Source organism: Zootoca vivipara, chromosome 6, assembly GCF_963506605.1.
Source record: "Zootoca vivipara chromosome 6, rZooViv1.1, whole genome shotgun sequence".
Lineage (NCBI taxonomy): Eukaryota > Metazoa > Chordata > Lepidosauria > Squamata > Lacertidae > Zootoca > Zootoca vivipara.
Window position 1 is genome coordinate 59266155 of NC_083281.1, and position 10436 is coordinate 59276590.

Here is a 10436-nt window from a genome sequence, read left to right on the forward strand (position 1 = left end):
GACACTCCTTCCCAGAGTCAGAAACACAATTCTGTTCAAAATGGTGAGTGAACACTGATTTGGGCTCCTGAAATATAGCTTGGGGTTGCTCACAGCACCAGTTTTGCCTGCAGATGGTCCCAGGCTCGATTCTGGCATTTCCAGGCAGGGCTGGAGGAGCCCCCTGCCTCATGCCCTGAAGAGCCACTGTCAGTCAGCATAGACAGGACTGAGCTAGATGGGCCATGGGTCTGACTCAGTAAGGCAACTTCCTATATTGCAGTTACCACAGCTCACCTGCTTGGCATGCAGAAGGTCCCAGGCCCATTCCCCAGCATCTCCACACAGGGCTGGGAATGTCGCCAGTCTGAAATCCTGGACAGCCTCTGCCAGCCAGAAGGCAAATTCCTATTTAAACAAGAACCATGAGATCTTATTATATTTAAAGGAAGTGTCATGGCTCAGTGAGAGCACTTGCTTTGCATGCAGAAGGTTCAATCCCTGGCATTTCCAGGTAGAGACCGAGTCAGTGTAGGCAATTCTGAGCTGGATAAACCAGTCATTTGACTTGGTCTAAATCAGCTTCCTCTCTTCCTATGGATCTAGTTTACTAGGAGAAGTAAACCAAGTCCTTTACTGGGAAGTGAGAAAGGAGCGAGGCAAGGGGAACTGGGGCATTTAGAGCACACTGAAATATGGCTCCTTCTCCTTCTCTTTCTCAGGTGCAGGCACCTGCTCCAAAGCAGGCAAGTCCTCCTCTTTGCCTCCTCCTGGGGACGGTGGCCCCTTAGCCTTGATGTCCCCATGCGGGTGGGCGGCAGGTTCCTTCTTCATGCTGGAGGCTGTGTAGAATCTGTGCCTTGACTGCTGCTCCACCTTCCCACACTTGCAGAGCTTCTTGAAGGCCAGGCGGAACTTCTGGGACATGAGGTTGTAGATGATGGGGTTGATGGCGCTGTTGGCGTAGACGCAGACCCTGCAGAAGAGGATGAACCAGCGGTTCAGGTAGGGGCGCTCCATGAAGGAGTTCACCAGCACCAGAGTCCGGTAGGGCATCCAGAGGAGGGCAAAGAGGACCACCACCACGGCCAGCATTTGGGTCACCTGCAGAGGAGCCAAAAAAAAGAGAGAAGTGGCTTGGATGTCTTTCACAAGTTGCAGCTTTTCAGCTGCTTTTTCCATTTGCTTGTCTGCTTGGGATGTCATAGATCAGAAAACTCTACACCAATGCTACATATTGCCAGGATCTGTTCCAGAAAGGTGTAGGAATGAGACAGATAGGTCATTTTTATATTGCATACATTTTCTTCATGTTATCAAGAATTATGCAGCAAAAGTAAATTTTCTGCTACCCCATCTTGTATGTTTAATGGGCATCTAAGAGCAACCTGCATTTGGCAGATATCTGCACAGTAATTGAGCCGCACCGAGACTGCCTTTATATTAGAGATCGGGTTTGAAGGAGATGGTGGGACTTCCCTTGCACGTGATACAGATTTACTTGTGCTGCATAACTGCAAGATAACTGAAGTGTATTGTGGTTTCAGGATACTCTTGACACTTCATTTGACTCTTGCATCTGGATTTTAAATGTACAATCAATGCATGAATAAATTTGGTTTTTAGCTTATCGTAGATTTTAATTAGTTCTGAATGTTTTAAATGGTTGCTTTTACTGATAATCTCATTGTTTTATTCGTTGTGTAAATCACTTTCAGATTTATTTATTTATTTACAATTAAGTGGCATATCAATTTTAATAAATAGATATGAGCAAAAAAAAGGGCATGGGACAAACTCACAGAGAAGGAGAGATCCATTGTATGGCCATTTGCTATGAAATCTGGATGGAGCCTCTCTTTCCAGAGGCAGTCTATCTCACAATACTAGTTGCCGGGGAGCAACAACGAGGGATATGGCTCTTCCTCCCGTGCCTCTGCCGGAGGGTATCCTGAAAGCATCTTTTGGCTACTGTGGGAAGCAGCATGCTGCAAAGCGTTGAGTTAAAAGAAAAGAATCCAAGTCAGTAGCGCTTTTTCTGCTTTTCTTAGTGCCCAGGGCCCAAATGCAGCCCTTGCACCACCATTTGACCATTGCTACCTTAGAGCACCCCTTTCCTGTGTGTAAACATGGAGAGATGGAACTGCAAAGTCTCTCCACTGGCTCACCTGGAAGACTAAGAACTTTTGGCTCCTCTTCAACAAAATGTTCCATTCCAGCTGGTCATTACAAGAGCTTTGTTTCTTCCTTCTCCCTCCCAACCCTTCTTTTTGTGGCATGGAGGGAGTTGATAGAGAAACGTTAGAAGATGAAGACACAGCCATTCAATAAAGCTGAATTTTGGAAGATTCAGGACATAGAAAGGAAAGCACTTCTTCATTCAGCACACAGTTAAACTATGGAACTCGCTCCCATGGGAGGCAGTGATGGCCACCAGTTTGGACAGCTCTAAATGAGAATTGGGCAAACTCATGGAGCAAAGGGCTAGTGATGGCTGCTAGCCATGATGGCTAGGCTCTGCCTCCGCAGCTGGAGGCAGTAATGCTTCTGAATGCCAGTTGCTGGAAACCACATGAGGGGAGGGGGCTGCTGCACTCATGTCCTGTTTGAGGGCTTCCCACAGCTATCTACCTGGCCACCACGAGAACAGGATGCTGGACTCAGTGGGTCATTGGCTCGATCCAACAGCACTCTTCTTATTTCTCTTAAGGACAGGGGAAGCCCTATCACTGGTATCTGGAAGGCTCTTTCAACTGAAGTGTGGAATAAAAAGGTAAAGGGACCACTGACCATTAGGTCCAGTCGTGATCGACTCTGGGGTTGCGGTGCTCATCTCGCGTTATTGTCCAAGGGAGCTGGTGTACAGCTTCCTGGTCATGTGGCCAGCATGACTAAGCCGCTTCTGGCGAACCAGAACAGTGCACGGAAACGCCATTTACCTTTCCGCCAGAGCGGTACCTATTTATCTACTTGCACTTTGATGTGCTTTCGAACTGCTAGGTTGGCAGGAGCTGGGACCGAGCAACTTGAGCTCACCCCTCACGGGAGCAGGGATTCGAACCGCTGACCTTCTGATCAGCAAGCCCTAGGCTCTGTGGTTTAGCACATGCTTTTAGCATCATGACACCAGTTCTCTGGAATTCTCTCATTTCAAAAGTGAAGCAAGCTCCAGCATCGTGACATGTTCAACATTTGTCAAAAGCTTTTCTCCCAAGCCTTCCCAAATTAGCTTGGGAATTAGCTTTAATTCTCCTCGTTTATGATCTGTATGTATATGTGTACAGTGGTACCTCGGTTTATGAACACAATTGGTTCAGGAAGTCTGTTCATAAACTGAAGCGTTCATAAACTGAAGCGAACCTTCCCATTGAAAGTAAAGGAAAGTGGATTAATCCGTTCCAGATGGGTCCGCGGAGTACTCAACCTGAAGCGTACTTAACCCGAAGCATGGGTGTAATTGGTTCCGGAAGTCTGTTCATAAACTGAAGCATTCATAAACTGAAGCGAACTTTCCCATTGAAAGTAATGGAAAGTGAATTAATCCGTTCCAGATGGGTCCGCGGCGTTCGCAAACTGAAAATTTGTAAACCGAGGTGTTTGTAAACCGAGGTTCCACTGTATAAGATATCTTTATTGTCATTGTCCCCTTGCGGGAACAACGAAATTACTCGTGTGTGTGTATAATTTCTCTAAACCGCTCGGCATTTCTCTGGTTGTAGAGCAGTTTTACAAATCCACCAACAAACAGGTAGGAACAAGAGAAGCATTTCCCAGAGCCATCATCAGCCCTGGATTTGCGGGGTGGGAGTGGCACCATCTATTGTGCAGCTTCACTTTAGAATTCTCTTTTCAGCCTCCCCTTTTCGTACCAAGACTCTTTCCAAAGAATTAAAACAAAACAGTGGCAAAGCTATCGCCACCATGCAATGTTGATGAAGGCTCCGAGAATGCTTCTGGTTTGGCAGATGAAGCTGATAGAATTTATGGAACTGTCTGAACTGACTGGGAGAATCCGAGAGCAGGGAAATGAGACGGTGGAAGAAGACTGGAAGAAATTCAAGATCTATTTGGAAAAGAATTATAAGATTAAGAATAGATAATAAGGGAAGTGGAAGTACAAAGAGGCTGAAGAAGCATTTAGATATACCGTAGTAAGAAGGGAATAAGTTTAAATGTTAAATAATTATTAAGATTTCTAGATCCAAATGATATTCTGAAATATAGGGAATGTGTGGTTAAAAGGGATCAAGATTTTTTTTTACAATAAGTATTCTAGAAGAAGACATGGTTTAAGAAGTAGAGAGTGCTGTATTAGTTATTAATAGAAACGTAGAAGGGGGGGAAGGAGGAAGTTGACAGAGTAAGAACTATATATGATATTGTTAAAGAAATGTTTCTTCTTTGTTCCTTTTTCTTTGTTTTTTGGTTTTTACTTTGTTCTCTTTTTTGTACTTATATATTTTATATTTTTTCTGTATGTGCTATAAAATTTAATAAAAATAAATTTTAAAAAATAAATAAATAAAAAAGAGAATGCTTCTGGCTCCTTGCTTGGCAGACGGCGATGGTGATAATTCAATTCAATGCAAAGCCAACGTGTTGGCATGCCGAACGAGACAAATGTTGGCAGAGGGAAGGTGACACATCATATGAGCGATTCTTTAAAAAGGACTTGGATTTGCTTGGAAATTCACAAGTTACTATTTAGAAACCCTTCGTCCCTCCCTGCTCAGCTTGGGGTTTATTTGTTTGTTAGTTGGGGAAACAAATGCATTCTGCACATGCCCAGAAGCACATCCTGATTCCTTATGCTCCATATAGGCCACCGACATCTTCTGATGATACACTTTTGGTGGCCCATTGGGCCCCTGAGTTTTGGTCAGCCAATCCTGACCAAAAGTCAATTCTGCTTTCTTTTGGACATGTTTTAAAAACTGCATTTTTCGGGCAGGGTTCTGGAATGTGTTGGGTTGTGTTTAAAAAAACCAACTGTTTTTTATTGATAAGTTATTGATGTTTTTACTGTTGCTACTTTTGTATCATGGTTTTATGCTGTACAACACCTTGTTACATTTTCTCTGAAAGTGTGCTTTATAAATATTAATATTAATCAGAGCATTGATATTAATTAAGAGCTGAGAGGGGAGGTAAAATAAGCCAGGGAAACAATTGGAGGCTACAGCTGTGGGTGGAAAGATGTAATCTGGATGCTGGGTCCATCCACAGATTAGAGCTGCTAAGTGGGGGAGGATGGGAGCACAGGGCTCCCTATCTTTAATAGGTGGGTAAAAGAGGTGATTTCAGTGGGTGTATTTTGCATGACAGCTTCTTGCAGTTCTGTATCCCTACCTCACCAAAGATCAGGGTTGGGCAGACTTTAGGCTTGCTCTAGTTTACAAGGCTATCTATGGGTCCCTCCAACCCCAACACCCCTTTATTGCATTCATCATGATTTGTGCTCATGGTGGTATTGGGGTGGTCACATGCGATTCCACTTTCAATCCTCTTTCCACCTGTAAAAGCTTTGTGCCAGACATACTGCTTGGTTTCCAGTCTGTGCAAACCCCATAACCTTCCTTTGAAACCCTCTAACTTTTTATCTTATAAATGTTCCAGCTTATTTTATTTGTCCCACTTCTGTTGTGCTGTCATGCAAATATGCCCTTTTAGATGGCAATAATGAAGTAACGTATCTCCCTATATGAACCTATCTGGATGCAAAGATCCTCAGTTTAAAAGGGTTTTAATTTTTTGTTTTTAACGAGTTTGTTTTTATTTTTCTGTTTTATAATCAATATTTTTAAATGTAAGCTGCCTTCGGTCCCAACTTGTGAGAAAGGCAGGATAGAAATATATTTAATCCATCAATCAATAACACTGGGGGAGCATCGCAGAACAAATAAGAGAGTGAAATGATGTGTGGGTGGTCCAGAACAAATCCGCCACTAACACACTATGATTGTGTCGATCATAGAATACACTGCTGAGCTTTTGGACCTCTTGCCAGTACGACACTGTTCTCTCCAGTCCCCCCCCCCCGAAAGGCTGAACCTGCCTGCCCATTGGCCTGAACTTGGCAGCACTTGGAAATCTCCAGAGGGTTCTGTGTTACCTGCTTCCTGGACGAGACAGGCACTCTGGTTCTCGAGCCACTGGCCTTGCTCCGGCTGGCCTCTGTGCCATTCCTCTCTTTGCTGATCCTTACTTTGCCACTCTGGTCTTGCCAGCGTTGGGTGCAGGCAGTGGGCTGGTGTGGCATGGGGCTGCGGAAGAGGACCCTCCCGATGAGACCATAGAGCACCGTGGCGAGGAACAAAGGGGTGACGAAGAAGAGGGCGAAGTCGAGGAGGTAGATGGGCAGGTAGAGGTTGCGGGAGACCTTGTAGCCGCACTCCAGCTGCTGGCTTTTGTTGACAGCAATGTCCACCAGGAAGAACCACAGGGTGCAGTACACTGAGGTGAGGATCCAGACAAAGGTGATGATGCGCTTGGCCCGCGACACCGTGCACATCGCCTGTGCTTTCATTGGGTGGCAGATAGCAATGTACCTGGCAGAGATGAGAAGGGGGAAGTTATTTGTGAGTAAAGACATAACACTGTGCTGAAAGAGCAGTGGGGATGCCACTTACTGTTTAACACTGATTTGGGGCAATGTTAATGAATTGCCACTGCATAAAAACGGGCAAATCGGACCCACTCAAAGGGCATGTTTCAAGATGGAGAGAGAAGCTGGGCAGGCAGTAGGCACCAGGCTGCCCAGTGGTGGTCCAATGGCACTGGGGTGCCACTAGGGGGCAAGTACCACATCTGTATGAAGTGGCAGAATGAGGATGAAAACACCCTGAATGATGGGCAGGGATGTGAATATCTCCTGGGGGGGGGAGAAACTGGGAGAGAGAGAAAAGCTCCCAGGTGATACCCAGGAGGGGCTGTCATTTTCTCTGAGGGTGGGGATCAAGAGTTACTTTTGTATAGAGAGAAGATTGTGTGCTTGTGCATTGTTTTTACATCTTAGACTGATTTCCTCCTCCCTTACTTTTTTAGACTGCTTCTGTTCAAGGTGTATCTGGGTGCACTGTTTAATTCTGTGCTGTTAACCACCCTCTGGTAATGACAAAGAGTGGCAAATCGATTTATGATAGCAATAAAATAGATGGATATCCCTGCTCTAGAGTCTAAATCAGGGATGTGGAACTTGTGGTCCTCCAGATGTTGCTAGACTACAACTCCCATCCTTCCTGGCCATTGGCCATGCTGGCTGGGGCTGGTGGGAGTTGGAGTCCAACACCATCTTGAGGGCAACACATTGGATACCCCTGGTCTAGTAGAATGGAGCTACTCCTAAGAATCTTCTCTTACCTTTCCACAGTGAAGGCAGTGATGGAGCAGGATGATGCATTGATGCCCAAGTACTGAAAGAAGGTGATGCCAAGACACCCAGCAAACCCATAGATCCACGTTCCTGCCAGGCTGTCAGAGATGTTGGGCAGGCCAGCAGCCACCAGAACCATCAGATCAGCCACAGCCAGGCTAACCAAGTAGCAGTTGGTGGGAGTCCTCATCTCACGTGTGGTGAGGACCACCAGCACCACCATGACGTTGCCGATGATGCCAACTCCGCAGATGCCCAACACCAGGAAGACAGAGATGACCTTGTATTCGAGAACATCCAGTGGGCTATCGCTGCCCACCAGGGATATGTTGGTGGGGCTGTCGAACTTGCTGCTGCTGCTGTTCTCCATGGCCGGGATGGAAGCGAGGAAGGTTTGCTGGTTGTTTGGGTCAAGAGAGGGGCAGAATCAGATTCCACAGAGCAAGGTCTCCTCATTCCCATTCAACCCCATCAGCACTTTCCATCAGTCAGACAGGGAAGTCCTGAAAGTACACAGATCAGACAATTAAAAAAAGGAAACATACCACAGGGAAGGATCTACATGTTTGTTTGTTTTTTAAAAAATGGTTACAAATATTGAGAAAACATAAAGAGACTAGGTAAAGGTAAAGGACCCCTGACAGTTCAGTCCAGTCGCAGACGACTCTGGGGTTGTAAATCTCACTTTACAGGCCAAGGGAGCCAGGCAGTTTTTCCGGGTCATGTGGCCAGCATGACTAAGCTAATTCTGGCACAATGGAACACCGAAACCAGAGCAGCACATGGAAACACCGTCTACCTTCCCACCAGAGCGGTACCTATTTATCTACTTGCCCTTTGGGGGGGGCATGCTTTTGAACTGCTTGGTTGGCAGGAGCAACAGGAGCTCACCCCATCACGGGGATTCGAACCACCAACCTTCCAATCAGCAAGCCCAAGAGGCTCAGTGGTTTAGACCACAGCACCACCCGCAGGTATAATTAAATTAGATTCTATAATGCCACATTCACACCATACATTTAACGCACTATGTTACCACTTTAAACATTATGGCTTCCCATCACCACCCAAAAAATCCTGTGAGTTAGTTAGTTAGTTAGTTAGTTAGTTAGTTAGTTAGTTAGTTAGTTAGTTAGTTAGTTAGTTAGTTAGTTACGGGTACTGACAGTTGTTAGCAGACCCGTATTCCCCTCTCAGAGCTGCAGTTCCCAGAGTGGTGTAACGTTCAAACCCTCTTCACAGGCAACTCATTGAACTGTAGCTCTGTGAGGGGAATAGGGGTCTCCTAACAACTCTCAGCACCCTTAAACAAGCTACAGCTCCTAGGATTCTCTAGGGAAAGCAGTGACTGCTTAAAGTGGTATCATAGGGCTTTAAATGTATAGTGTGAATGTGGCTTAAGAATTCTATTGGGGTACATGGAAGAGAATCAGACTCTTGATTTTTTAAAAAATATCATATTGTCTTCTGGTGGCAGCAAAATGTTTAGTAGCTCAGCATTGGGAGAAAGCTGATAATGACAGCCGTGAGTTTCAGGTGTGGTTAGTGTGTAATTTTGCTTAAGTTGGGGAGAGAGCAGCAGAAATGGCAGCATTGCTGCTCTCAATAAAAGCACACTTGCATATTTGGTGTGTGGGGCTAATTGTCACTGCTGTATTTCCATATTTTGGATCTACTAGCAGGTATTATGGTCCCTGTATGTTAGTTCTTTCACTTTTATATTGGCAGTGTGGTATTATTATAATAATTGTTATTATTAACATCATTTAGTTTTGTTGTTGTTGTTTAGTCGTTTAGTCGTGTCCGACTCTTTGTGACCCCATGGACCATAGCATGCCAGGCACTCCTGTCTTCCACTGCTTCCCACAGTTTGGTCAAACTCATGTTTGTAGCTTCAAGAACACTGTCCAACCATCTCGTCCTCTGTTGTCCCCTTCTCCTTATGCCCCCAATCTTTCCCAAAACATCAGGGTCTTTTCCAGGGAGTCTTCTCTTCTCATGAGGTGGCCAAAGTATTGGAGCCTCTGCTTCAGAATCTGTCCTTCCAGTGATCTTCTCGCAGTCCATGGGACTCTCAAGAGTCTCCTCCAGCACCATAACTCAAAATCATCAATTCTTTGGCGATCAGCCTTCTTTATGGTCCAGCTCTCACTTCCATACATCACTACTGGGAAAACCATAGCTTCAACTATACGGACCTTTGTTGGCAATGTGATGTCTCTGCTTTTTAAGATGCTGTCTAGGTTTGTAATCACCTTTCTCCCAAGAAGCAGGTGTCTTCTAATTTCGTGACTGCTGTCACCATCTGCAGTGATCAAGGAACCCAAGAAAGTAAAATCTCTCACTGCCTCCAATTCTTCCCCTTCTATTTGCCAGGAGGTGATGGGACCAGTGGCCATGATCTTGGGGTTTTTTATATTGAGCTTCAGACCATATTTTGCGCTCTCCTCTTTCACCCTCATTAAAAGGTTCTTTAAAAGGTTCTTTAATTCCTCCTAATAATTGTTAATAATTGTTATTATTATCATTATTCAGTTTATATACCACTTAATGCCAAAATAGGCTTCTAAGCAGTTTTTTAAAAATATATATAGAAACTCATTACACAATATTCTTAAAATGCACAGTATTTAAAAGACAACATTAAAATGCACAACAAAACATACCATGCCTAATTTTCACACTTCTATCATCACCCCTCTTCCACATTTATTTTGTAAACTCTCCTCATTGTGGAGTTGCTCAATCCCCTTGGTTATTTGGCCACCCTTTTCTGCACCCTTTCCAGCTTGCTGATTCTGTGTGGTTGGTGCCATTTTAGCCAGATTTCACCCACAGCCTGAACATCAGAAAAAAGGGAATCATTCTCACAGGGCGTAACTCCAAGTAAACATTAAGAGGATTTCACTGTTAACTAATTAACTGGCTGTTGCTTTGTTGGCATTGTCCCATGACACGGTCTTATTGTTAGTAGTTCTCTGTTTATGGAATGCCCTCCCTGGAGATATGTGTTTGTCTTCCTTTTTATTAACATTCAGGAGCAATTTTAAAGCATTCCCATTCACCCAAGGCTTTATGGCTGAAA

General features: G+C 44.7%; 1 protein-coding gene across 1 annotated transcript; it reads right to left on the reverse strand.

Moving 5' to 3' along the window:
- Positions 1-657: 657 nt before the first annotated feature.
- On the reverse strand, positions 658-7721 carry LOC118086789 (thyrotropin-releasing hormone receptor-like). Its single transcript, XM_035118781.2, has 3 exons — positions 7339-7721; positions 6092-6527; positions 658-1083 (listed from the first exon to the last, which is right to left on the reverse strand). The coding sequence occupies exons 1-3, from the start codon at positions 7719-7721 to the stop codon at positions 658-660; spliced, it is 1245 nt and encodes a 414-aa protein (XP_034974672.2).
- Between the last annotated feature and the right edge of the window lie 2715 nt (positions 7722-10436).

Bases quoted from the DNA above. Each gene is read 5' to 3' on its own strand.
- LOC118086789 (XM_035118781.2), bottom strand. From the start codon at position 7,721: ATGGAGAACAGCAGCAGCAGCAAGTTCGACAGCCCCACCAACATATCC. The intron at 6,528-7,338 runs GTAAGAGAAGAT...CATCTCTGCCAG, and splicing joins ACTGCCTTCACTGTGGAAAG to GTACATTGCTATCTGCCACC. The intron at 1,084-6,091 runs GTAACACAGAAC...GCTCCTCTGCAG, and splicing joins CTGTCTCGTCCAGGAAGCAG to GTGACCCAAATGCTGGCCGT.